This window comes from Molossus molossus, unplaced genomic scaffold, assembly GCF_014108415.1.
Source record: "Molossus molossus isolate mMolMol1 unplaced genomic scaffold, mMolMol1.p scaffold_m16_p_1, whole genome shotgun sequence".
Classification (NCBI taxonomy): domain Eukaryota; kingdom Metazoa; phylum Chordata; class Mammalia; order Chiroptera; family Molossidae; genus Molossus; species Molossus molossus.
The window spans coordinates 147,903,452-147,931,123 of record NW_023425344.1 but is presented as its reverse complement, the minus strand read 5'-3'; the positions used below and the strand labels follow the sequence as shown (position 1 = coordinate 147,931,123).

Here is a 27,672-nt window from a genome sequence, read left to right as displayed (position 1 = left end):
CGCCCGGCTGGCCGGCGTGCGTCAGGGGTCACGTGCCGCGTCTCCCCTCCCTACCGGCAACCGGGCGCTTCCTTCTTCCGGAAGTCGCTCCCATCAGCGCCGGGCTCCTCCCACCACAGGCAACGTCAAACTAAGCTCCTACCACTGCTCTGCCTCCGCCTCCAGGCGCGGGGAGGGCCGCGGTTTCTTTACAATAAATCCTGTCGCTTCTGGGCCCTTAAACAGTACAGACGACGGTTTGGAAGTGACTGGGTGTGCAGGCCTCGGAGGCGTGTGAGTAGAGTTTGAGAGGCCGGAGGCTGGTTATCTGCAGGCCACCCCCGCAGGGGCCTTTCCCCCTCTCCGCCACTTGTGCTGCACTTGGTTCCGCCAAGACCCACGACGGTTCCGCCCCCTTCTTCCTTGTCATTGATGTTGTTGTTCTTGTCAGTGCCGCAGCCCCGACCGCCGGGAGCTCGAACCCGAGCCGGGGCCGCCCGGGCGGCGCGGTGGCGGCGGCGGCAGCGGCTGCGGCTGCAGCAGTTGCGGCGGCTGCGGGGGCTGCTCCGGGGACTGCGGGGGCGGCCGGGGGCCGGCAGCCGGCGGCGGGGCCGGATGGCTCTGTGCGGGCAGGCGGCGGGGGCCGCGTCGCTGCCCAGCGAGCTGATCGTGCACATCTTCTCCTTCCTGCCGGCGCCCGACCGGCTGCGGGCCTCGGCCTCCTGCTCTCACTGGCGCGAGTGCCTCTTCTACCCCGCTCTCTGGCCCCAGCTCCGCATCTGCCTCCGGGTCTCCCCCGCGGAGCAGCCTCGGCTCGAATTCCTCATGCGCAAGTGCGGCTGGTTCGTGCGAGAGCTGCGCGTTGAGTTCGCCGCCGAGAATTACCTGAGCGGAGGCGGCGGCCCGGGCGACGGAAGCGGCGCGAACACCGGGACCGGCGGGGAAGAAGTCGAGGCCCTGCAGCTCTCAACCCGTTGGCTGGAAGTGCTGCGCACCTACTTGGAGCTGGTGCTGTGCGTGCTGGTCAGCATCCGGAACAACAGGTAGGCTCGTCGTGGCTCCTCCGTCCACCCTCCCGTCTCCCCACTCCCTCTCCTCCGCACCTCTCCCGGGGGCCCAGAGTCAACTTCTTCCTCACCCCCAAATAGATTTATTGGATGTGCCCAGCCCGCTTCCGCGTAGCTTTCTGCAGTGACTGGGGGTGTCAGTCTAAGCCGGCGATTTCATTGAGGCAGGAGGGTATAAAGGGACACATCATTACTACTTTATAGGCGGTGATGTACTTGGTGTTTATCAGACATCACTCCCGGCGCTTTCCGTGCACTGTCTCATTCATCCTCTCGGTGGCGGTGCGATGGAGCTGACAGGCGCCGTCGTTATTCATTTCACAGATGAGAGAGCTGAAGCTTGGAGGATGAGGCCTCTGAGCCCTGGGAGAAATAAAAACATAACTTTTCTGACTCTGAACCTGACCGTTAAAAATAGATAGATCGTGGGGTGGGGGGGAAGTATGCTAATGGTGTCATAATTACAAGACTCTCCCTAAAAGAAATCTTTGACAGCCATTTTCTTATCGGGAGTAGTTTTGATTCACTGGGCCAAACACAAAGAGTAGGAGAAGTGCTTGTTAAACCTAGGGACTGGAGGGAGCATGATCATCAGGGTTGGAAGTCCTTCCCCATACACCTCCGAATCAGCTGTCCCCAGTGATTCACCTAAAAGTAGCACAGTACAGCAGGCGTTGTATGTGTTTGAGCGAATTGGGCGGTGTCTGCAAAGGTAAGCACATAACTGTCCTCGTTTTACATCAGGATTTTACTGTAATTTTGGGACTAACTTTCTATGTTCTGTGTTCCAACCTGTTTTCCTAATAAGTATTTTTCTTATTTCTGTTCTCTATTGCCCCCTCCATAATCCCATTAATTTTGATTGTCTGTATCTGGATATTCTGACTAACTTTGCAATTAAACTGTGAGTTGGGGAAAGCTTCAAAAAGTCAAAGGAGCGCCCTGGCCGGTTTGTCTAAGCGGTTAGAGCGTTGGCCTGCGGTCTGGAGAGACCTGGGTTCGGTTTCCACCAAGGGCACTTACCTCGGTTGCAGTTAGTCCCTGGCCCTGGTTGGGTCGTGTGGGTGGCAACCACTTGATGTGTCCCTTTCATGTCGATGTTTCAAAGGAGCAACATATATAATAATAACAGTTGCGCTGTTTCCAAATACTTTCACATTCACTATCGTAGTTGATCCTTTTTTTTTTTTAATTTTTAATTTTTTCTTATCTTTATTGATTTGAGAGAGGGGGGAAAGGAAAGGGAGAGAGAGATAGAAACACCAATTGGCCGCCTCCTGCATGCGTCACACTGGGGATGAGGCCTACAACCTGGGCATATGCCCTGATCGGGAATCAAACCAGTGACCTCATGGTGCATGGATCAGTACTCAGCCACTGAGCCACACTGGCCGGGCTAAGTTAGTTGATCCTTTCAGTGACCCTGTGAATTAGGCAAGAGGGCTATCCCTATTTCACAGAGAGGAAACTGACACTTAACATCAAGTGACATGCACATTGTTATATAGCAATTGTTTTTTCTCCAAGAGCAGTGTCTTTACTTTTGCAATAAATATATGTTGAACATTATGCATTATGTTGAACAGGGTTGAGAGAAGGTCCTGGTTTAATGTGTGTTTGTGTTTTAGCTAATCCCTTCACCTTTATTCAGTCACCCCCCACCCTCTATCCCTCAGGCACCAGCCGGTCTGTTCCACATATCCATACTTCTGTCTGAGTAAAAAGTGGGGGAGATAAGCATATAGCTCCCAGTTGTATCTGGAGCATGGCTCCAATATTCCAGTTGCCTGTGTATTTCCCTAGCTTTTCACACCAAGCCATTCCATTTTCTTACTTTGATTTTATATGGCCAGAAAGTTGTTGTTTTTTTTCTTTTTAAACTTATCTTTATTGTTGAATATATTACAGATGTCCCTCCTTTTTTTACCCTTTAATCCCTTCATCTTTTTCACCCAACCCCTCTCCCATCTGGCAACCAACAAAAAGTTACCTGTCTCTATGTGTCTGTTTCTGTTCTGCTTGCTCATTTCGTTTGTATATTTGATTTTTGATAGATATGTATTTATTGCCATTTTACTATTAATATTTTTTTATCTTCTTCTTCAAGAAGACCCATTACATTTTAGCCCTGGCCGGTTTGGCTCAGCGGTTAGAGCGTCGGCCTGCGGTCCGGAGAGACCCGGGTTCGGTTCCCGCTAAGGGCATGTACCTCGGTTGCAGTTTGTCCCCGGCCCTGGTTGGTCGTGCGGGTGGCAGCCATTCGATGTGTTCCTTTCACATCGATGTTTCTCTCTCTCTCTCCCTCCTGCTCTATCTGAACAAAGAATGAAAAAGTGTCCTCGGGTGAGGATAAAAAAAAAAAAAAAAAAAGAAGACCCATTACATTTTATATAATACTGGTTTGTTGGTGATGAACTCCTTTAGCTTTTTCTTGTCTGGTAAACTCTTTATTGGCCATCAATTCTAAATGATAGCTTTGCAGGATAGAGTAATCTTGGTTACAGGTCCTTGCTTTTCAGCATTTAAAATATTTCTTGCCACTCCCTTCTGGACTGCAAAGTTTCTTTTGAGAAATCGGCTAACAGTCTTATGAGAGCTCCGTTGTAGGTAACTGATTTCTCTTGCTGCTTTTAAGATTCTCTCTTTGGCCCTGGGCGGTTGGACTCAGTGGTTAGAGAGTTGGCCCACGGACCAATGGGTCCCAGGTTCAATTCCAGTCAAGGGCACATACTTGGTTGTGGTTTGTCCCCAGCCCTGGTCAGGGTTGTGTGGGAGGCAGCCAGTCAGTGTGCCTCTCTCACATCAATGTTTCTCTCTCCCTCCCTCCCACTCTATCTGAAGATAAATAGAAAAAATATATATTCTCCAGTGAAGATTAAAAAAAAGATTCTCTTCTTTATCTTTAACCTTTTGCATTTTGATGATGATGTGTCTTGGTGTGGACCTCTTTGTGTTCTTTTTTGGGACTCTGTGCTTCCTGGACTTGTATGTGTTTCCTTCACCAAGTTAGGGAAGTTTTCTGTCATTATTTTTTCAATTAGGTCTTCAATTTCTTGCCCTCTCTCTTCTCCTTTTGGCACCCCCAAGATGCCAATATTGGCATGCTTGAAGTTGTTCCACAGGCTCCTTATACTATCCTCATTTTTTTGGATTCTTTTTTCTTTTTGCTGTTCTGATTGGGTGTTTTTTGCTTCCTTTCATTCCAAATCGATGGTTTGCTTCTTGGCTTCACCTACTCTACTATTGATTTCCTGTAAATTATTCTTTATTTCAGTTAGTGCATCCTTTATTTCTGACTGATCCTTTATTATGCTCTTGAGGTCCTCCTTGAAATTCTCACTAAGTTCATTGAGTGTCCTTATAAGTAGTATTTTGAATTCTGCATCTGTTAGATTGCTTATCTCCGTTTCATTTAGTTCTTTTTCTGGAGTTTTATTCTGTTCTTTCATCTGGGACATGTTTCTTTGTCTCCTCATTTTGGCTTCCTTCCTGTATTTGTTTCTATGTATAAGGTAGAGTTGCTATGTCTCCTAGGCTTCCAAGGGTGGCCTGTTATGTAGGTGTCCTGTAGGGTCCAGTGGCACAGCCTCCCTGGTCACCCAGCTGGGCCCTCGAGGTGCACCCCTCATGTTAACTTTATACCCTTCTGTTGTAATGGAGTCTTGATTGCTGTTGGTATGTCAATGGTAGGGATTTACTCAGGCTGATCAGCTGTAAGGACTGGCTGTACCCACTAACCACCAACCTCTGACTGCCTTGAATGATCAGCTATGCAGGGGCAACACACAGAGCAGGACTTACTTTTGCAGGGCTCTGGGACCCACTGAGTCCATTCCTTGACACAGTGTCACTTGTGGAGGTGATTGGGTGGTGGTGCTTTGCTGTAGTCTGAATCTGTCCATTGGGTGTGCTGGCTCTGGGGCAAGGTCAGCCACTGCCTGTGTTCTCCCCAGTGCCACCAAGCATAAGCTACAAAACAGTCTGCTGGTGGCTGCTTCTTGTGCTGGGCTTGGAGGTACCCAGGCAAAGCCAAGCCGTGAACCAAGGCTGGCTGCTTCTAGTGCCAGGCCTGGGGTCACTTAGTGAGAGGTATGGGGCTCTCTGTGGCCAGAAGCTGCTTGTTTGAGAAAATTTAGGAAAATCTGAAGCAGGTGCCAAAATAGTCCAATCCTATAGTAAAGCCATTTTAAACAGCTTGGGTGGGGCAGGACCTCAGGGAATCACCAGGACAGGGCAAACACTGTGAGCACTGTGAGTCCCAGATACTGCGTTATCTGCCTGCCATGTGGAGGAAGGGCTCACCAAAGGAACAAAGACCTCCAGTAGCACATCTGTCTGGGAGAAAGCTGCCTCTCCAGCTCTCACCCCCAATGCCAAATAACTCAGTTCTTTCCCATATGTCCCTGGTGCCTTTCAAGCTACCTCCCCTTCAGCTCAGAGGAAGCAAGTCCGAGTAAGTCCATTCACAGGCCCTTTAAGAGGAACTGCCTGGGACTCCAGAAGCCTCAGCCTCCCTCAATCTCACTTCCTGCTGGTTTTTACAGACAGAATTTATGGGGACTTTTCTTCCTGGCACTAGAACCCTGAGCTGGGTGCCTTGTGTTGAACGGGGGCCCCTTGCTCCTCAGAGAGGACCTTCACAGCCGGGGTGTCCTCCTGATTTTTATCCTCCACACGTGGGTGTGGAACCAGCCCGTCAGAGCCTCTGCCCTTCCTACCAGTCTTGATGTGGCTTCTTTAATTTCGTAGTTGTAGGACTTCCATTCAGCTCAATTTCAGGCATTTCTGAATGATGGTTGTTCTGTAGTTTAGTTGTAATTTTGATGTTGTGGGAGGAGGCAAGTACCGTGTTTACCTATGGCGCCATCTTGACCGGAACTCCAAGAAAGGCTTTTTGAGGCCTTTATCGGGTTGGAGACTCTAACAGAGTTGAATGTATGGCTACAGGGCCAACTGATCCCAAAGTTGAAAAGATTCAGTCAGGGAGCACTTAACTACTAATTTAACTAGATGAGACTAAGAGTGGGGGTGAATTCAGCAAGTACCAATTAGATTTTAAGTTCTTAGATACCATAAGCATTTCTGAGCACTCATCCCAAAAAGTGTGCTTTTGGTCTAAGAACAGTGCCTAGTTCCTCTTAAGTGTTTGAATAACTGGTTTGTTAGTTGGATGGATGGATAATGTTACCTAGACAAATAGTACTATATCACATCTTCCCTTTGTTGTTTAATTCTTCTCTCCCCTTCCTCCTCCCATCACTTTTTTTCATTTTATAGAGATATAATTGACCAATAATAATAGACTTTCCACTTTTTTTTTCTTCATTGATTTTAGAGAGGGAGAGAGAGAGAAAAACATCAATGGGAGAGAACATCTATCAGCTGCCTTCTACCTGCCCCCTACTGGGGATTGGGCCCACAACCTGGGCATGTGCCCTGACCAGGAATCGAACCAGTGATCTCTTGGTGCATGGGTTGACACTCAACCACTGAACCACACCAGCTGGGCTACCTTCCGCTTTTATTAGCATCCCAATCTACCTGCCTATGAGGCTACCCTATACCCTATGGGTTAACTATCATTTCTAAACAAATGCAACACACTGTCCTTCCTGGTTTTAAGGTTTTGTCATTTACTATAGGGATGGTGCTGTGTTGCGCTGTATTGTGTATCTCTAAAATTAGAATGATGTCATTACGTGTATTACTACTAATACTATTTCAAAGGTTGTTTGTTGTTGTTTTTTTTTAATAAGTTAATCTATGTTTGGAAATAAGTTAATCTTATCTTCATTTTTGAAAATGTCTTGAGATATTCTAATAATATTAGAAGTACTAATATGAATATTAATAACATAAATGGGAGTAGTTTTCTTTAAATTTTTACAAATTTGAAAATGTTTTAAACCAAATTTTTTTTGGTTATTCCGGTAAAGCCTCTTCTTTTTTCCTTCTCTCATCACTTAAACCACAGACTGAGGTTCAGTGAAGCCGAAAACAACTTCATTTACTGTTTATTGGTTTTCTAAAAACATAAAATTTAATAACTAATGAGAAAAATGAACATTTAACATTATTCTTTACATTTATGAGTTAAATTTAGAGTGGTTTAATTTTATGATTTTTGCCACTTTATAAGTAGAAAAGGGGAGTATAAAACCTGCTAGGTCACAAGTTTTATGCTTCCAGGCTGTGCTGAATTTCTTTATATAATTCATACAGTGCACATTCTTGTCTTGTTGTGTTCCAGTTATTTTCATGCCCCTCAGGAAAAGAACTGAAATTAACCTGGAATTGTGGAAACTTTTAAAGGGTATTGTTCTGAGAGGATATGTGGCATTTTGTTTTGCTTGATTTCTGGGTGTCTTATGCACATGTAATTTCAGAGTGACTATGGCCACCTTACCGATACCTTAGGTATTAGGAACAACTGATGAGGATCAAGGAGTTGCAGAAATGCCTCTCAGAGGTTAGAACACAGTCCTCCAGGTTCAGAGCTCCCCTTCTTTACCACTAGGATACCTGTCTTCTTGATAAACAAGTAAGAGCAAAAATATAGTATGTATTCATTCAACTGTATTACAGGTTAAGTAGGCCAAATTTCTTATGCAATTGTCATACAAAAAAATTGTGCTTAGACATTCAAAACAAATTTGGATATGTATATTTAGTATTTAATCTAGTTGTTGAGTACTGCCTATTGAAATACTGTATTTCAGACTTAGGAAAAATGAGAGTTAGGTGGACAATAAGATTTATGATAATAGCTAATAGCTCAGTCATTAAAAATACTTAAACAGTAGGCAAAAATACATTGTCATTATCTGATTTATGCTTTTCTGGACTATATAAATATTTTCACATAAGCTCTTTGGGGGCTGAAATGCTGTACTAGGGGCAGTACATTTTCTTAAAGATGAATTACTGCAACAGACAAGAGAGGTTTTTTTGATGTTTTTTTTTTAATGCAATTGATCTTTTTAAAATTCTGGTTACAACTCTAACTAGATGCATGAAGATTGACTACTTCCTGACTATGCCAGTTTAAATATCCTCTCAGTAGTAGAAGACCTATTAATAATTCTTAAATTTGGTCTTGGTGATTTGGCATATTCAGTAAAAGAGAGTCTTACCTTTATATAGTTTTCTCAACATCAGCCTACCAAGACCCAATAACTGATAAGCCCATTTTAAAATAGTAAAAAAATTCTTTGGATATTTTATATTACTATCTAAGATGGTAGAAAATGCCTTGAACATATTATTGTCAACAATCCTCAGCCTTGTTTTTTCTTGAAATATTTTCCCATTTAATGTAATGAATACATGTAATAATAGCTATTCATTTTTTAGAACTTTTATTATTACTGAAAGAAGCCCTTTTACAAAATAAATATATTGGGCCTGACCAGTTGACACTACTAAGAGGTAGTTGCCTATAGAGAAGAGAGGTGAGATGATACATACTCAACAGATTCTTTACCTTAAAATTGACAAATTAAAGTGGTTCCATAGGGGTAGGCTCAAGGTCATTGAGAATGGATGAGACCCTAACCTGCTAAAGAAACTAACCTCCTAGGAGGGCTGCTGAGAGGACTTAGGCTCTTTCTAGTCCATTGGCACATTCTTAAACTGATTAAGAACTGATAGAGGATAGGAAGTAAAACTCAGCAGGATTGTAAAAGTAAAATTTTTTTGTGTGTTAAATGAAGCTGTTTAGCAGCTTTTGAGTGAAGTGATTAAAATATTTCCATTTTAATGTATTAGTTCTGAAGCTACCTTGGAAGAGTTCATCCAACTTGGTCAGTTTATATAGGACCTGAGATAATAGTTATAAAATACATTTTTTTTGTGCTCCAAATATTGAGAGCTTATTATGTGCCAAGCAATAAAAACAAGCTCCTTATTCCCATGGAGTCAGTATTCTAGAGGGGAAGGCAGACAGAAACAAGTAAACAAATGAAAGAAAGTTGTGAAAATAAAAGAGGACTATGTAATAGTGACTAGGTAGCAAAGTTAGAGTGGTGAGGGAAAACCTCTTTGAACTGCAACATGAGTGACAAGATCTAAGAAAACAGCAGTCTAAGCTAAAAAATGGTAAGCACCAAGGCCTTAGGCTAGACAAGTTTTTGGCCTGCTGGAACAGTAGGAAAGTACCATGCGAATGAGGGTAAGCATGGTGTCATGATGAGCTCTGAGATGCAGAGAGACGAAGGGAATGGGTTTGGTAATGACTTCAGAATGAAATTTCAACAATATTCTAAGAATAGAAGAATTTATTGAAAAAATATTAAGAACAGGAGTAATGTGATCTAATTTGCATTTTAAGACAATCACTCTGGTTGCAGTGTAATGAATTATAAGAGGGTGCAATAGAGGAAGCAAGGAGACTAGTTGGAAAGCAGTTAAAATAATCTAAGCAAGAGATGATAGAGACAGTTGATGAAAAAAAGTGATGGATTTAGAATATATTTTGGAAGTAGAGCCAAAAGGATTTGCTGTTTAGATGTAGATTTTTAAAAAAGGAAGGACCCTGGCCTGGTGGCTCAGTCAGGTGGAGCATCGTCAGGTACACATAAAGGTTTCAGGTTCAGTTCCCAGTCAGGGCATCTACTTAAATTGTGGGTTCAATCCCCAGTCGGTTGATCAGTGTTTCTCTCTCTCTCTAAAATCAATAAAAACATATAATAAAAATAAATAAGCAAAATCCTAAGCTAGTTTTTGTGGAGAAACAGCAGTATTCAACAACTGTGTAATCTAGGCACAGTTACATATGGTGAAACTGAGGCTCAAAGTAGTTAAATGAACTTGGCAGTTACACAATTAGAGAAATGACTGCCTTGTTTTATAATTTTTTTTTTTTTTGGTATGTGCCCTTAGCAGGATTCGAACCTGGGACTCTATGGTCCACAGGCCGACTTTCCAACCACTGAGCCAAACCGGCCAGGGCTGTTTTATAATTTTTTAATGAAATTTTCAAACACAGAAACTAGACCCAATAACCCTATCACCCAGTTTCAATAATTGAAGGAATTTTTTCCCCTATATTTGCTTTCTTTTATCTTTACTGAAGTCTTTTAAAGCAAATCCAAGATGTCAGTATCATTTTACACTACATACTTTAGTGTAAAGCTCTGAAAATTATGGACATTTTTATATATAGCAACAATGCCATTAATAATACGCTTAACAAAATTATCAATAATTTCTTAGTCTCACTTGATATTTTTAAAAGGAGTCTTTTTAAAAACTTTATTTCTACTCTAAGAGTCTAAGCTCACGTACACTTGAAATGTAACCGACTTAACTTTTTACATCATTGGCACACAAGGCGTATTTTAATAATTGAATGAGCAAAGAGTAGGAAAGCAGTCTGGAGGCAAAGTTTCTACGTTATAAGTACTTAATGATCTGATTTAGCTCTGTGTCTGGAACTGATGGTTTTTAAAAATAGGATTAAAGAAGAATGCAATTAAGTTGAAGAATTCATTCTTTTCTGGCAATCATATGGCCTTTTGCATGTTTTAGAAAGATTGATTATAAACACATTTTAGGATTTGCAAAGGGACTAGTAAGTAGGTTGTATCCTATTAATGTTACCATAGGAACTGAGCTAAATTAATTTGAAGAATTAAGATGAAAGAAAAATTATTTAACCAATTGTAATGTTTTCCCAGTATGTTCTTGTTACGCACTTTTCAAACAGTCACACAATGGACATTGTGCAGGAAACAACCCTGTTTGCTTCTTTAGTTCACTTGCTGATTCAATAATAAATAAATGAATGAATAAACTAAGTAAATAAAACTCAGGTCATAGATTTCATCTTTAAATAAAAGAATTACGTGGCACAATTCTCTTGTTTACTGGTATAGTCTCTTGGCCTCAAAATGAGACATCTATTTATTGCCATGGTTCAGTAGGTTCTAGTGTTGTTGCCTCAATGTCCTTTTCAGTCCTTTTTCATCATCTGAAACAATAATGAGCCACCTGGGGGCTATATGCAGTCTCCATGGCTTCACCATGAGATCTATAATCTAATTTCAACATAATATATTTGGGAGTTGCCCTTGAGTTATCAGGGTTTTTTTTTTTCCTAAGTTTTAAAGTGAACTATTGTTGTCTATATCACTTAATAAGTAAAATTTTATTTTAAATGGAAAAATAAGTACCTAAAATTTTTTCCACAAATAACACAGATACTACTCTAAAATATGCCACTTATAATTTTTCTAATAACTTTCAGCAAGACCAGTGTATTGAAGGACATGGTTTCATTATAAGAAACAACATGTACTAACTAAGTGGGAGTCAGAACCCAGGTTCTGTACGTAGCTCTTCCTTAACTAGTATTGCAGTCTTACAAAAGTCACTTCAGTTTCCTCATTTATAAAGAGAAATGATTGAATTAGATGATCCCACAAATCATTCTAGCTTCAAAAGTATTTCAGTGATTACATCTGTAACAAAAGTTTGTGCATGTGTTCCTGGTTATACTGTTACAAGATTACCATTTTATGGCTGCAAATAAAAATAATTTTTGTTAAATTGCCCTTGAGTGGCATGCTTCTAGCATTGCTGGACATTTAAAAATACTGTATGGCTGGAACTAAAACATCTTCCACGGTCTTTTTATATTAACTTGTTAAATTTTAATAATATGCAGGTTGTTAATTTTTAAATGACTTTCATGTAAATTAAGTTTTTATAAAGGTGAAAAGCCTTGTAAAGGTAATTTAAATTTCTTTTTTGAATTTCTAAATAATGTATGTTTGTAAAAATAGAATATTTGAAACATACAGAAAGTAAAAAATTCACTGGAGATAATTGCTGGTAAAATGTGATACATCCTTTTGCAAACTAGGTATAATAATCTATGTGAAGTTGTCTATTAATATATCTTGTGCACTTTTTCCCCATCATCAAAAATTCTATTATGCACTATTCACCTATTAGAAAGGTCAAAATCCAGAGCACTGACATCAAATGCTGCCAAAATAAGAAATTCTCATTCATTGCTGGAAGAAATGCAAAATAGTGCAGTCACTATGAAAGATAATTCAACAGTTTCTTACAAAGCTAAACATACTCTTACAATACAATCCAGCAATCATGTTCCTTGGAATTTGAAAGGAGTTGAAAACATATATCCTCACAAAAACGTGCATGTAGACATTTATAGCAGCTTTATCATAATTGCCAGAATTGGAAACAACCAATATGTCCTTTAGTTGGTGAATGGATATATTAACTTTGGTACATTCAAACAAGAATTATTATTCAGTGCTAAAAAAGAAATGAGCTATCAAGCCATAAAAAGACATGGAGAAAACCTTAAATGCATATTTCTAGCTAAAAGAAAATAATCTGAAAAGACTATATACTGACTAATTCTAACTATATGAAATTCTAGAAAAAGCAAAACTGTGGAGACAATAAAAAGGTAAGTGGTTGCCAGGGGTGGGGAGGGGAGAGATCTGAATAGGCAAAGCACAGAGGATTTTTAGGACACTGAAAAACTCTGTATGATATTATGATATATGGCATTATACTTTGGTCCAAACCCACAAAATGTTTACCAGCAGTGAACCCTAAGGTAAACTGTGGACTTTGGTTCATTATGATCTGTCAATGTAATCCTTGGTTTAAAAAAAAACAGTATTCTGGTGAGCGATGTTGATAATGGGGGAAGTTATGTATGTGGGGGTAGGGGGGTAAATAGTTTCTCTCAATATTGTTGTAAACCTAAAACTACATTTTATTTTTTTTAATCCTCACCCAAGGACATTTTTCCATTTTTTTTTTGTTCAGATAAAGTGGAAGGGAAAGAGAGGAAGAGAGAGAGAAACATCGATGTGAAAGGGACACATCGAATGGCTGCCACCCGCACAACCCAAACAGGGCCGGGGACAAACTGCAACCGAGGTACATGCCCTTAGCAGGAACCGAACCCGTTTCTCTCGGGTCTGCAGGCCAACACTCTAACCGCTGAGCCAAACCAGCCAGGGTAATCTAAAACTACTTTAAAAAAAATTTTTTTTTTTTATTGATTTTAGAGAGAGAGTAAGAGAGAAGTTGAAAGAGATAGAAACATCAATGAGAGAGAACATCGATTGGCCGCCTCCTGCATGCCCCCCACTGGGGATCTGGCCCACAACCTGGGCATGTGCCCTTACTGGGAATTGAACCAGCAACCTCTTGGTGCATGAGTCAGTGCTCAACCATTGAGCCACACCAGCTGGGCTAAAACTACTTTTAAAAAAAATAAGTCATTTGCCCTGGCCGGTTTGGCTCAGCGGTTAGAGCGTCGGCCTGCGGTCCGGAGAGACCCGGGTTCGGTTCCCGCTAAGGGCACGTATCTCGCTTGCAGTTTGTCCCCGGCCCTGGTTGGTCGTGTGGGTGGCAGCCACTCGATGTGTCCCTTCACATCGATGTTTCTCTCTCTCTCTCCCTTCCTCTCTCTCCCTCCCACTCTGTACAAAAAATGGAAAAATATCCTCGGGTGAGGATAAAAAAAAAAAAATAAGTCATTTTGCCCTAGCCGGGGACTTAGTTTGTTGGAGCATCATCCCATACACCAAAAGGTTATGGATTCAATTCACAGCAGGGCACATACCTAAGTTGTGGGTTCAATCCCCAATCAGGATGCATGTAGGAAGCAACTGATTGGTATTTCTCTCTCACATCAATGTTTCTCTCTCTCTCCCCGCCCCTCTCCCTTCTTCCCTCCCTCTCATCCTGCCTCTCTCTCATTTAAAAAAAAAGGTCATTTAAAAATCAAATCAAGATAATATATACCAGTTATACGATATTTAAAGTAAATGATTTTTTATATTCTTATATAGTCATTCAGTTAACGTTGAACATTTTAAGCCCCCTAAAAACCCAAAGTATATGTAATTTACTCTTTTTTTTTTAATCACACTGGCCATCAAGGGGAACTAAACATAGAATTTACATTTTAAAAACATATCAATTCCCTGTGTCATTTCTTTGTTTTTGTTGTATTTTTGTGGCTTTTTTCATTGAGGTATAATTGACATATTAATTTCGTATGTACAACATAATGATTTCATATTTGTGTAAGTTGCAAAATTATCACAATAAGTCTCATTAACCCTGTCTCCAATTTTGTTTTTCCTTTAATCTTTTTTTTTTCTTTATTGATTTTTAAGAGAGAGCAAGGAGAGGGAGAAAGAGATAGAAACATCAATGAGAGAGAACATGAGTTGGCTGCCTCCTGCATGGTCCCCACTGGGGATTTGGCCCACAACCTGGACAGTGCCTTGACTGGGCATTGAACTGGTGACCTCTTGGTGTTTGGCTCAATGCTCAACCACTGAGCCACACTGGCCGGGCCTGTCTCCCCATTTTAAGCCTAGTGTATGTAATTTCATTTTTTTGGTCTCTACAAGACAGTAAATCTTAGTTGGGAAGCACATCTCCCCCACATCCCCCAACTTATGCATAAAATTTTGTAAAGAAAAATGTTACTGACTGAAATGGGTTGTGCATGTAAATACAGTAAAGAAAAAAATTTAAAGGACAACTGATTCTAAGAGATCCCAGAAATAGATCCACATAAATATAATCAGCTGATCGTTGACAAAGGAACAAAGGCAGTACAATGGAGAAATGATAGTTTTTTCAACAAACAGTGTTGGAACAACAGGACATCCACATGCGGGGAAAATGAATCTAGATACAGACCTTATACACTTCACAAAAATTAAATTGACCACAGACCTAAACATAAAACACAAAACTATAAAACTCCTAGAAGATAATACAATAGAAAATCTAGATGATCTGGGGATTGGTGATGACTTTTTAGATACAACACCAAAGGCACAGTCCATGAAAAGAAAACTTGATAAGCTGGACTTCATTAAAATTAAAAGTTTCAGCTCTGTGAAAGACACTGTCAAGAAATAAAAAGAGCCCAGCCAGTGTGGCTCAGTGGTTGAGTGTCAACCCATGCACCAAGAGGTCGCCAGTTCAATTTCTGGTCAGGAGACATGCCCAGATTGTGGGCCAAGTCTTCAGTGGGGGGCATACAGGAGGCGGCCAACTGATGTTCTCTCTCTTCGATGTTTCTATCTCTAAGTACTGCTAACCAAAATATACAAGAAATCTAAAATTCAACAATATGCAAACAACCCTATTAAAAAGTGGGCCAAAGACCTTAACAGATATCTCTATATCTTCATCAAAGTAGATATATAGGTGGCACATACACATTTGAAAAGACGGTGCACATGGTATGTCATCAGGGAAATGCGAATTAGAACAACAGTTAGACATCACTACACATCTAGTAGAATGGTGAAAATCTAGAACACTGACACCACCAAATGCTGGCAAAGATATGGAACAACAGGAATTCTCATTCATTGCTGATGTGAATGCAAAATGATACAGTCATTTTGTGAGACAGTTTGGCAGTTTCTTACAAAACTAAACCTACTCCATATGATCCAAAAATCATGCTCCTTGTTGTTTACCCAAAAGAATTGAAAACTCTTTTTGTTCCTACAGAACCCTACACACGTTTATAGCAGCTTTATTCTTAACTGACAAAATAGGAAACAACCAATCCAGTAGATGGATTGATAAACAGCCAGACAACGGAATATTATTGAGTGTTTAAAAAAAAAAGCTATCATGACAGGTAAAGATATGAAAGAATCTTAAAAGTATATTACTAAGTGAAAGAAGCTAACCTGAAAAGGCTAAATACTGGATGATTCCAACTATATGACATTCTGGAAAGGGCAAAACTATGGAAACAGTAAAACTTTTAGTAGTTACCAAGAGGTAGCACTAGAGAAAAATGAGCTATCAAGCCAAGAAAAGGCACAGAGGAAATTTAAATGCATATTACTAAGTGAAAGAAGTCAGACTGAAAAGGCTACATTCTGGTTTCAAAGTGTCTGTACTGTATTGCATTCCCAGCAACAATGTATAAAGGTTCTAATTGCTCTGTATATCGTGTAACACTTAGTATTATCAGATTTTTTAAATTTTAGACATTCTAATATGTGTGAGTGGTATCTCATTGAGGCTTTATTTTTTATTTCCCTCATAATGAAGATGAACATCTTTTCATCTGTAATTTGTCTTTTGTATATCTTCCTTAGTACAGTGTCTTTTCAAATGTTTTGCCCATGTTTTCACTGGCTGCTTTGTCTTTTTAAGTTGTAAGAGTTCACTTTATATTTTGAATATGGGTTTTGTAACTAAATTTATGTCCTAAATATGTTTTCTCTAGTCTTTTGCTTGTCTTTTCATTTTCTTATCTATCTTTTGAAAAGCATAGGTGTTAATTTTTATGAAAACTAATTTATCAATGTTTTCTTTAATGAGTTAGGCTTTTTGTGCCTGCCCTATCTAAAAAACGTTGGCCTAATCCAAAGTCACAAGACTTTTCTCCTGTATTTTCTTAAGCAGTATGTATTATAGTTTTAACTGTTAGATTCGGTTAATTTTTCAAGTTAAATTTTCTAAATTGTATGAGCAAAGGATCCAATTGTCCTAGCACTGTTTTTAAAGACTATCCTTTTTACATTGCATTTACTTTTCAAATTTGTCAAAATTGCTAATTTCACTGTATTTATTGTTATCTCATACAAAAGTAAACATTATGTGGGTACAGTGACCATATGTGCGTAGATCTAGTCTGGTGTCTTTGTTCAGTTCCATTGATCACTGAATCTGTGCTTAAACCAAAACCACTCTGTCTATACTATTGCTTAGAGTCTTCAGAATTTATATAGTGTATGTAATGTAACTTTGTTCTTTTCAAAATTGTTTTGGCTATTTTTTAATTTTTTTTTATTTTTTTAAGAGAGAGAGGAAAGGAGAGAGAGATAGAAACATCATTGTGAGAGAAACATCAATCTGCTGCCTCCTGCACACTCCCTCCTGGGAATCAAACCGGGATCTCCCAGTCTATGGACAACGCTCAATGCACTGAGCCACACTGGTTGGGCTGTTTTGGCTTTTCTAATTCATTTCCTTTTTCTCATAAATTTTAGAAACAGCCTACTGGATTTTGATCAGGGTTGTGTTGAATCTATTAATAATTTGGTGAGAACCAACATGTTAACAATATTCCAGCATGTTAGTAGTCTTCCAATAAACAAATGTGTAGTATATTTCTTCATTTATTTCGGTCTTTGAGTTCTTTCAGCAATGTTTTGCAGTTTTCAGTATACTGTTGTCAGATTTATTCCTAAGTATTTCATATTTTTTATGCTATTGTAAATAGTACTTTTATAAAAAGTTTCAGTTTCCTGCCCTGGCTGGCTTGGCTCAGCATTTAGAGCATCGGCCTGCAGTCCAGAGAGACCCGGGTTTGGTTCCCGCTAAGGGCACATAACTCGGTTGCAATTTGTCCCCAGCCCTGGTTGGTCATGTGGGTGGCAGCCACTCGATGTGTCCCTTTCACATCGATGTTTCTCTCTCTCTCTCTCTCTCTCTCTCTCTCTTCCTCTCTCTCCCTCCAACTCTATCTGAGCAAAAAATGGAAAAAAAATGTCCTCAGGTGAGGATAATAAAATAAAATTTCAGTTTCCAGGTGTTCATTGCTAGTGTATAGAAGACAGTTGATTTGTATATATTGACCTTGTATCCTGTGACCTTACTAATTATTAGTTCTAGTAGCTTTTTTAAGACTCCTTAATATTTTTTGCGTAAAAATTCAAATGGCAAATAAAAACTGTTTTACTTTTCGCTTTCCAACCCATGTGCCTTTGTATTGATGAGTAATATTATGGAGTGGATATTTCTTTTTCTTTTTCTTTTTTTTAATCCTCACCAGAGGATGTTTTTCCTTTTTTTGTTCAGATAGTGTGGGAGGGAGGGAGGGAGGGAGAGAGAGAGAGAGAGAGAGAGAGAGAGAGAGAGAGAGAGGAAACATCAACGTGAAAGGAACACATCGAGTGATCGAGTGGCTGCCTCCCGCACAGCCCAACCAGGTGCAAACGAGGTATGTGCCCTTAGCGGGAACCAAACCTGGGTCACTCTGGATCACAGGCTGACGCTCTAACCACTGAGAAAAACCGGCCAGGGCATCATGGAGTATATTTTTAATAGTTGGTTTAAGTTCTTTGCCTGCTCATTTCTTCATCTGTCATTTCTGTGTACTTCAGTTGATTCATTTTTTTTTTCTAGTTGTGAGTCATTTTTCCTTTTTCTTTATATCTGATAATTTTGATTGGATGCCAGACATTGTTATTGTTTACATTGTTGAGTCCTGTATTTTTTAATTACTGTATTTTTATTCCTCTAAAAAGTGTTGGGCTTTGATCTGACACATAGTTAATTTATGTGAAATCAATTTGATCCTTTTGAAAGTTGCTTTTAAGTTTTGTCAAAGCAGATCCAAAATACCCTTTATCTGAGGGCTAACTAATCTCCACTGCTAAGACATGGCTTTTCTGAGAACTCTCCCCCATGCTCCTGTATTACAGTATCACTACACTTCAGCTGGTGGGAAACAAACTCTTCCCACCACTGTGTGTCCTCTACTATTTTCCAGTGGTACTTTCTCCAGCCTTGTGCTGGTTCAGCCCACACATGTGCAGACCAAAGACTTGGTTAATGTCTTGACAATCCCCTATGCAAGTCTGTGGCATACTCTCTGTGCAGCTCCCTTATCTCTGGTACTCTGCCCTGCAAATTCTAGCCACTTTGGGCTCCCTAGAATCTCTGTCTCCTCAACTCAGGGAGACTGTTGGACTCTTTTGGGTTCCTTAATCCTATGATGCAGCCTGGAAACTTTCCAGGCCATTTTCTGAGGTAATGATAGTTCTCGTTTTTTCCCCTCTTTCAGAGATCACAGTCCTATCGATTGTTTATTGTCCACTGTTTGAAAACAGTTGTGTCATAGGTTTTGTCCAGTTTTCTAGTTGTCTACAGTGGGAAGGTAGTTCTAATGGCTGTTTAATCGTTTATGGAAGAAGTAAAAGTTTGGCCTGGCCAGTGTGGCTCTGTGGATTGAGCATCGTCCCATGGACTGAGAGGTTCTAGTTCGATTCCCAGTCAGTACATACCTGGGTTGTGGGCTCGATCCCCAGTAGGGGGCATGCAGGAGGCAATATTTCTCTCCCATCAGTGTTTCTCTCTCTCTCCCTTCTTCTCTCTAAAATATCAATAAAAACTTATTTTTTACAAAAAGAAAGTTTCTTACATATGAGAAACTTCTAATACCACTAGGACAGTGTTATACAGTATACAATAGTAACCAATGGAAGCTGGGTTGAAGGGAGGAAAATATTGAGAGTGTATGAATTTGTATAAGACTCTCTCTGAATACTATTAGAAATGGAATGGGATGTCTTTTTTCTTCATTATATAAAAACTCATATTCTCCAGAAACAAATATTCAACCTTTTAGAAGTCTTTATTTTTCTTTCTAGAAGAAGTTATGAGAAGCAGATTAACCTCTTTGTCATTCATAAATGTAGCAGCAACTTTAGAATAAAGAAAGGGTAAAAGGGAAACTACTTTAAAGGCAATCATAGTGCCCTGGCTGGTTTTGCTCAGTGGTTAGAGCATCAGCCCAGGGAGCAGAGAGACCCAGATTTGGTTCCTGCCAAGGGCACATACCTCGGTTGCAATATGTCCCCAGCCCCAGTTGGGGTTGTGTGGATGGCATCCAGTCAGTGTGATTCTCTCACATCGATGTTTCTCTCTCTTCCTCCCCCTCTCCCTCTCCCTTCATCTAAAGATAAATGCAAAAATGTCCTCGGATGAGGATAAAAAAATAAAATAAGAAAATAAAGGTAATCATAGTTATATAATACAGTAATGTGTCCTTTAGAGTCTGATATGGTGCTATCCTCTCAAGAACAGTTATATACCCTTTTTTATGATAGGGAACAAAAGCTTTTCTTTCCAAATTGATGTCTTCCTTTGAACTGTTTTTAAGTATACAGTTCTTCTGACAGTCACATGGAAAGTTGATTAGATCTACTAGAATGACTAAGAAAAGATAAGATTATAACATTAGTAATACTAATATTTTCCTTGACATGTTCTACTTAGCGGTTTTATGACCTTTCTCTATTTACCAGTTGGATTCTTAATATTTTTAGTTTTATTTAAGTGGTATTCTTTTATATATTAAAAAAAGTTAATATTTGTTACAAAATTTTTTCTCACTGTGTTGGTTTTTCCTTTTTAGTGAGGTGTGCTATTAGATGTCAAGTTTCTCATTTTTATATAGTCAAATTTTTCTTTCTAATTTATTTTGTTGTTTCTAAGTTTAGAAAGTCTTATCCCTCAGATAAGAATTTATTGCACTTTCATACCAGTTTTACCTTGATTTGATGTTTTAGTATGTAATGATATCTCTACAAATCATTTTGGTCTATTGAGAAGTCCCTTCTCTCTCTCCTTTTCACAGTGAATATTTTTTAAAGATTTGTCTATATTCACTCTCTCTCTTTCCTCACATCCAATCTGACTTTTTCTCATCACAACACATAAAATGACTCCCAGTCTGATCACCACGTTGCTAAACCAAATTAATGTTTAGCCCTTGTAAGACTTCAAGGCAGTATTTGACACTGCAGTTGATCACAGTATTCTCGGTAAAAGAATCATCCTTCCTCTCTGTGATTTCCACACTCCTGACTTTTTCCAACTTCTCACCTCTCCTTTGCAGCCTCATCCTTCTCTAGTTTAATTATTAAAGTTCCTCATAACTAAATTTTTTGCCAGCTTTTCATTTATACTCTTACCCCTTAAGCCCCATTGCTCCCATTCATGACTTTAGTTATCCTCCAGATCTAGAATTGCCTTCTTGACGTCTTAACCTGACTGTCTTAAAGACCCTCAAGCTCAACATATGCAAAATAGAGTTCATAATCTAAATATTCTACCACCTCACCTCCACCCATCTTGTCTCCCCCAGAAAATCTGATTAATTTCTGATTCATTTTCTAAGAATCCCTGCATCAGTGAAAAGTTCTACTATCTATATAGTTCCACAACCCAGAAAATTTAGGAGTTATTCTTGACCACATCTCCCTCACCCCCTATTGCTAATCCAGCACCCCTTTCTGTCCTAAACATTGAGACTGTCCATTTTCTTCACCTCTGCCACCAAAAACGTTCAAGCTACCATTATATCTCATCCCTATTACTAAAGTACTCTCTTAGTCTCCCCACTTTGACTCTACCTCCTTCCAGGTGGTTCTAACACTGCAGTAATATGCTCCAAACAAAAATTTAATCATTTTATTCCCTGCTTAAAATAATTTGGGGGCATTTTTATTTGACATAAAACTTTATTAATCTCTACAGCCTCATTTCATGTTCACACTCTGTACTCTGGATTCCTTTCAGTGTCTCAAGCTCTCTGCTACCCTCAACTTCAAGGCTTCTACACATGCTTTTTCTTTTTCCTGTAAAACCTTTCCTCACCCTCCTCCTACTTAACTTCCAAGTATCCCTAAGACCTCCTTTTAATCAATTTATTTGGAGAAGCTTTCTCTGACTCACACAGTATCAGATACACCCAGATATGTGGCACCATATGGTTATTCTTTACCACGCTTGATCACTGTGCTTTCTCCAGTAGAATGCACAGTGCCTGGCACTTAGTAGGCCCTCAGAAAACGTTTGGTGGAATGAATAAATTCATGATTCTTCAAGCTAAATTCAAGAATCATCAGACTTTTTGTTTTTTAATTCTTACCCAAGGATATTTTCCAATTTATTTTCAGACAGAGTGGGAGTGGGAGAAAGAGAAGAGAAACATCAATATGAGATCCATCGATTGGTTGCCTACCACATGACCAGGGCCAGGGACCGAACCGCAACCAAGGTACATGACCTTGACCGAAATTGAACCCATGACTCTTTGGTCCACAAGCTGACGCTCTAACTGCTGAGCCAAATTGGCCAGGACAAGAATCATCAGGCTTTTTAGTGAAACTAAGGTTATTAATTTGGAAAAATGTGACATACCATCAAATGCTATTTTTTTTTCACTGAACTCTTTTATCACTCTCATGTTATACATTTCTTATTAAAGTTATCCTGAGTTTTGTATTATAAGTGGAATCTAGTTGATTATTACTGGCCTTTAAGCTTTTTTATCTATATCCAGTTGTTTTCTCCTACTTTATTTAGAATCCTGCTATTAGAAAAGTATTTGTTTTGTAACTAAAATTACCTAAAACTGAAAGATTTTTACATAGATTTTTATCTCTTTGGATCATCAGCTGTACTTTTGATCTTAAAACTGGGGGAGGTTCTCTAGATTTTAGTCAGAGAATATTTCTTACTGAGAAGATAGCTTCAGGGCAGTGCTTCACCCTTGAGCATTGAAGATGTTGATTAAATTAACTGGTTTGGGGAAATTTTTATAATTAACATCTGTATAACACTTAGAGCTTATACAGTTCTTTCAGGAGTCATTTTGTTATTTATTCATCTCTAAACTTTTTAAGGTAGGTATTATTATTACTGATTAACAGTTGAGTCTCAGGGACATTAAGAGATGTTTCCATGGTCATTAAAATATTGAATTCCTGAACTAATGTTATACCCCAGTTCTCATTCTTCAGAGCTTATGCTATTTCTCCTGTATAGCATTACTTTTCATTGTGTGTAAAAAACAATCTGAAAGTACTTAATCGGATTCTTAGTGAGTTATAAGCTAGAAACTTTCCATATCCCTTCTGAGTATTTTTATTTTTATATATTATTTAGACAATTATTTTAAATTATTTTCCTTATAGGAACCTCCAGAAGTTTAGCCTTTTTGGAGACATAAGCGTTCTACAACAGCAAGGAAATTTGTCAAATACATACCTCAGCAAGGTGGACCCTGATGGCAAAAAAATTAAGCAGTAAGTTATATAGTTAGTGAAAAGGGGCTTATTTAATAATAATTTTAGTTTTTTGAGAAATTGTAAAATGCAATTAGAAGAGTAATGATTATTTTTCTAAAAAGAACATATGTCCTGGAAATGTCTTAACTGTGAAATACAGTGATCATTATATTCCATTTCATGTTACAGATTTTAAGATGAATCAAAGAATTTTCTGTGTAATTATTGCTCTCTAAAACTGTTATTTTTCTGCTTGCTTTCCCTATAACATAAATTGTATGTCACCAGTCATTTCTGCCATACTGGTATAAAATGCTGCTTTCCTTGAACATAGCTCTGTATGTTTAATACATTTTATTTCTTATATTTTAATGTGAATTTTAATGGTATTTATGATAATAATACTTGTGGGTGAGATAGAAATTAACTGAGAGAAAATGGGTGTCAAAATTGCATGCCATTTCACTGCCTATTTTCAAAAGACCTTTTAAAGATTAGAACTAAATGTTAACAGGATCCTTGTGGCATGTTTTTTTCTTACAGAATTCAGCAGCTGTTTGAAGAAATACTGAGTAATAGTAGACAACTGAAATGGCTGTCCTGTGGGTTCATGCTGGAAATAGTAACCCCAACTTCACTGTCATCTCTCTCAAACTCTATTGCCAACACCATGGAGCACCTGAGTTTACTGGACAACAATATTCCTGGTAACAGCACCCTTATCACCGCAGTGGAACTAGAGCGATTTGTGAATCTGCGCTCACTTGCCCTGGATTTCTGTGACTTTACAGCTGAGATGGCAAGAGTCTTAACCGATAGCAACCATGTGCCTTTGCAGCGACTGTCTCTCCTGGTCCACAATGTTTCTGTGATGCACAAGTCTCTGGACAACATGCCAAATGATGAGCATTGGAAAGCCTTGTCACGAAAGAGCCCCAGCCTTCGGGTCTATATAATGGCCTTTGATATCAAGAGTGAAGATATGTTTAAAATTCTGAAACCCAGTATACCACTAGAGAGGATTCATTTTGACAGCTACATCACTTGTGTTTCAGGAGCTATTGTTGATCTTATATCTAGGCAGTATGACAAATTCCTCACTCATTTTATATTAATGAATGATGTGATTGACACATCTGGTTTTCCAGATCTTAGCGACAACCGAAATGAAGACCCGTTGGTTTTATTGGCGTGGAGGTGCACAAAGCTCTCTCTCCTAGCAGTTCATGGTAGGTGACTTGTTTAGTATATTTCATATTAATGTCACATCTAAAACGTTTTATGCTGGCATTTAGAGTGTTTATAACAAATTGATATGCAGATATTTTATGATTTTTAAAGTTTATAAGACATACCACTTAGAAGTGGAAAGTCACACCTCTACCCTAAGTGTTCTGCTCCAAGGTCCCCAATACTTTTTTCTTCCACCATGTGATTGTTGGCACTTCACAAAAATGGTTTTTGAATTAATTTATCTAAAAAAAAATACATATTTACATACAATAGAAATATTTCCTCTAATCACAGATCTCTTAAAAAGCTAACATGGACCCTGGCTGGTTTGGCTCAGCGGTTCGAGTATCAGCTCGCGGACCAGAGAGTTCTGGGTTCACTTCCCGCTAAGTACACGTACCTTGGTTGCAGTCTGTCCCTGGCCCCATTTGGGGTCCTGTGGGCGGCAACCACTCGATGTGTCTCTCACATTGTTGTTTCTCTCTCTCTTCCCCCTTCTCTCCCTCCTGCTTTATCTGAAGATAAATGCAAAAAAAAAAAAGTCCTCACGTGAGGATAAAAAAAAAAAAGCTAACATGGAAGGAAGAGAAAGTATGATTTCTTTCATGCCCATTGCCTCATCTTCTAGGTTCTAGGTATTAACATATTAATGTATATGACTTTTTTTTTAAGTGGTGGTTCCATTAACTAGGCATATGCTTATTTTATACACTGGGGCCTTTCACCTAAATGTGAACTATTCTTATTTAGAGAGTTTCTATACTGATAATTTAGAAGAACATTTTATTTTACTTCCTTTTTTGATACTTTTAAGACATTGACAGGATACAAATTAGGAAGTCTCTATGAACATCTTAAACTCCCTTTATTAGCTCTGTTTCATTATTTTTGAAATTGTTTTTTTACCTGCATTTGTGTCTTTTTTTTCAAGTTTTGTTTTGTAATTTGGTCAGCCAGCAGAGGTAGTAGCAAAGAATAGGCCAATGTTCAAGGTAATAAATAAGATGAGAATTTTGTGTAGGATAGAGAAATGTCAGGTTATTAAAAAATTAATTTAGCCCAGTCTTTTTAAAGCTTTTTTCTTCTTTTAAGAAATTAGATGTTAGCCCTGGCTGGTCTGTCTCAGTGAATTAACAGTTTATCTTTAAAGTGTCACTTTATAACTTTAGATTAGGAATGATTTTTCACTAATGAAAAATACCAGTTTAATTATGTATCGTTAATGGACACATATAATTGAAATAAAAAATTTGTTCTTTATGATACATCATTATCAAAAGTTATTAAATTATATTTTAGGCTAACTTACCATATAGATAAAATTCAGTGAAATTACAGTGCTTGTATTTTGCTTATTTTTAAGGTTACACAGTGTGGGCACACAACCTCATTGCCATTGCTCGTCTTCGTGGCTCTAATCTAAAAGTACTGGAAGTCACTGAAGAAAGCATTGATTTTGACCAAGGTGAACTGGCCGACCAGGATGTGGATCCAGTGCATAACCTTATTGAGCAGGTATCCCTGGGCCTGGGTCAACCTTGGCACGCAGTCATGGACATCGAATCACTCAGTGTCTTCACTGAACCAAATCGTCATTTTTACAGAGAGATGCAAAGCTTCAGTGAAGACATTTAGCTTTTTTTTAAATGTACAATTCCTGTGGTTACATATGCAAGTAGGGTCCTATTATGTTTTTTTCAGTAGTGTGAATTAATCCCTTTGTGCTGTGTTTAATCAGTATTAGCTTCATAGAATTATATATGTATATTCTACTTCTTGATCAAAGAACGTAGTCGGGTATTGGTTTAGAAGTTCAAAGTGACAATGTATAGGGCTTTCACGGTTAATGGACTTGTTACCAAACCTTAAGGATATACATCCGAAGGTTGTCTGAGGTTGCTGGCTAACTTTATTTTTCACTGAGTTACTCTACCTTTCTGATGATTTATTCTTTGTGTGTCAGAGTTCAGAACTCAGGAGCCAAAATATTTTTATACATATATAGACACATACCCATAGCCTGGTGGATTTGTATGTAATGTTCTGCATTCATGCAGTCTAATAGCATATCATTAATTTTATTTGAAATGGAAGGGAGGATAATATCCCAAGTAAGTTATCTTTAACAGAAAAGCCAAGATTTTAACTTTGATTACATATATAAAATTGATTATCACCAGTTACCATTCTGAATTTTGTATAGTACTAGGTTAGAACCTTGCTTAACCCTTTTTTTTAAATGCATTTACATAAACACTCATATTGTTGGATAGTTAGAAACTATATCTGACATGATTTTATTTATGAATTATATTACACATTCAAGTTAGCTTTTAAGCCCAGATTTCAAGTAGTGGAGGAAGAAAGGAACTATATTCCAAGGTAAAACCTCTTAAAGAAAATAAAAGGCAGACTTATAAACACACATGCTTGCAAACAAACATTAGTCGTGAAATCCCTAGCAACAAGTCACTGGATTTTTCTCTGTCAGCGCGCGTGTCAGCTGCCAAAGAATAGACTTAACTGAAGAAGTGCCCACATGCTGGCAGGGGCCGGCCCACTCTGGCCAGCCAGATACTGCTAGATTGTAATATTTAAGGTCGAATTTCGACCTGTGGTACACAGCTGTGCTGTGGCTCAGTCAGCAACCTCAGAACTCTGAAAATCAAAACAAAAAAAAAGAAAAAAAAAACCATGCACCTGTTTCACTGTGAATAGTGAATGTAAAGGAAGAAAGGAAAAACTGAAAGCTTGTTCTATCACAGGTATGAGCTGCTATGATACATGAAGAACATTCCATGAAGTATGTTTTAAAATCTTGTTATATCTGAGAGGCTTTAAAAGCCAATTTAACTGTTTCAGGGCAACCGCGGTACAGACGTGGTCTCTGTGAGACTTCCACCTGACCCCAGTTTTAAGTGGTACGAATGTTGTGCATTTAATGTTAAAGGACAGTCTGCAATAATAAAGTAGCCAACATGGGTGCCCAGCAGTGCTGAGACCTGGCTGCTCTATTGTAAGCTTTGGAAACACAACTTATGCAACAGATGTCCAGATATGATTCTATTTATGGAAAAAGTTTATATGTGTTTTACAAATGGTTTTACCATCTTATATTAAAATGACCTTTTGACAGGTGTGCACTGTTTTGTCTCCAGTGGGCACATACCATGCGGATTTTATATGTACATCAGTAGTGTGAATCCACTGGCACAGTGTGTGTAAATGCCAGATGTGGTGAGATTTTATCTTATAAATGTGATCAGATAAAATAACTCCTGACAGAACCTGTAAGGAAACCAGCTGAATGTTTGACCTGATGACTGATGTTATATGGTTTATGTTAAATGTATATTCTTTTAATCAATGAATAAAGCATTAAAAAGTGATCATTGAAATATTTTATTGTGTATGAAGCATGAGAACTTTTTAGTTAAATACACTGCAATAATCCTTATATTGTGTATAATCATATATTGGCTCCTATTGTGTAATCTGAGCAGCAAAACTAAAATTTGAAAATGTATCATAAAAAAAGTCTTAGG

General features: G+C 38.7%; 1 protein-coding gene across 1 annotated transcript; it reads left to right on the top strand.

Moving 5' to 3' along the window:
- The first annotated feature begins 71 nt into the window (after nucleotides 1-71).
- On the top strand, nucleotides 72-27,512 carry FBXO33 (F-box protein 33). The gene is made up of 4 exons (XM_036273701.1): nucleotides 72-1,022; nucleotides 22,802-22,912; nucleotides 23,438-24,123; nucleotides 25,491-27,512. The coding sequence occupies exons 1-4, from the start codon at nucleotides 412-414 to the stop codon at nucleotides 25,760-25,762; spliced, it is 1,680 nt and encodes a 559-aa protein (XP_036129594.1). The 5' UTR covers nucleotides 72-411; the 3' UTR covers nucleotides 25,763-27,512.
- Nucleotides 27,513-27,672: the final 160 nt, after the last annotated feature.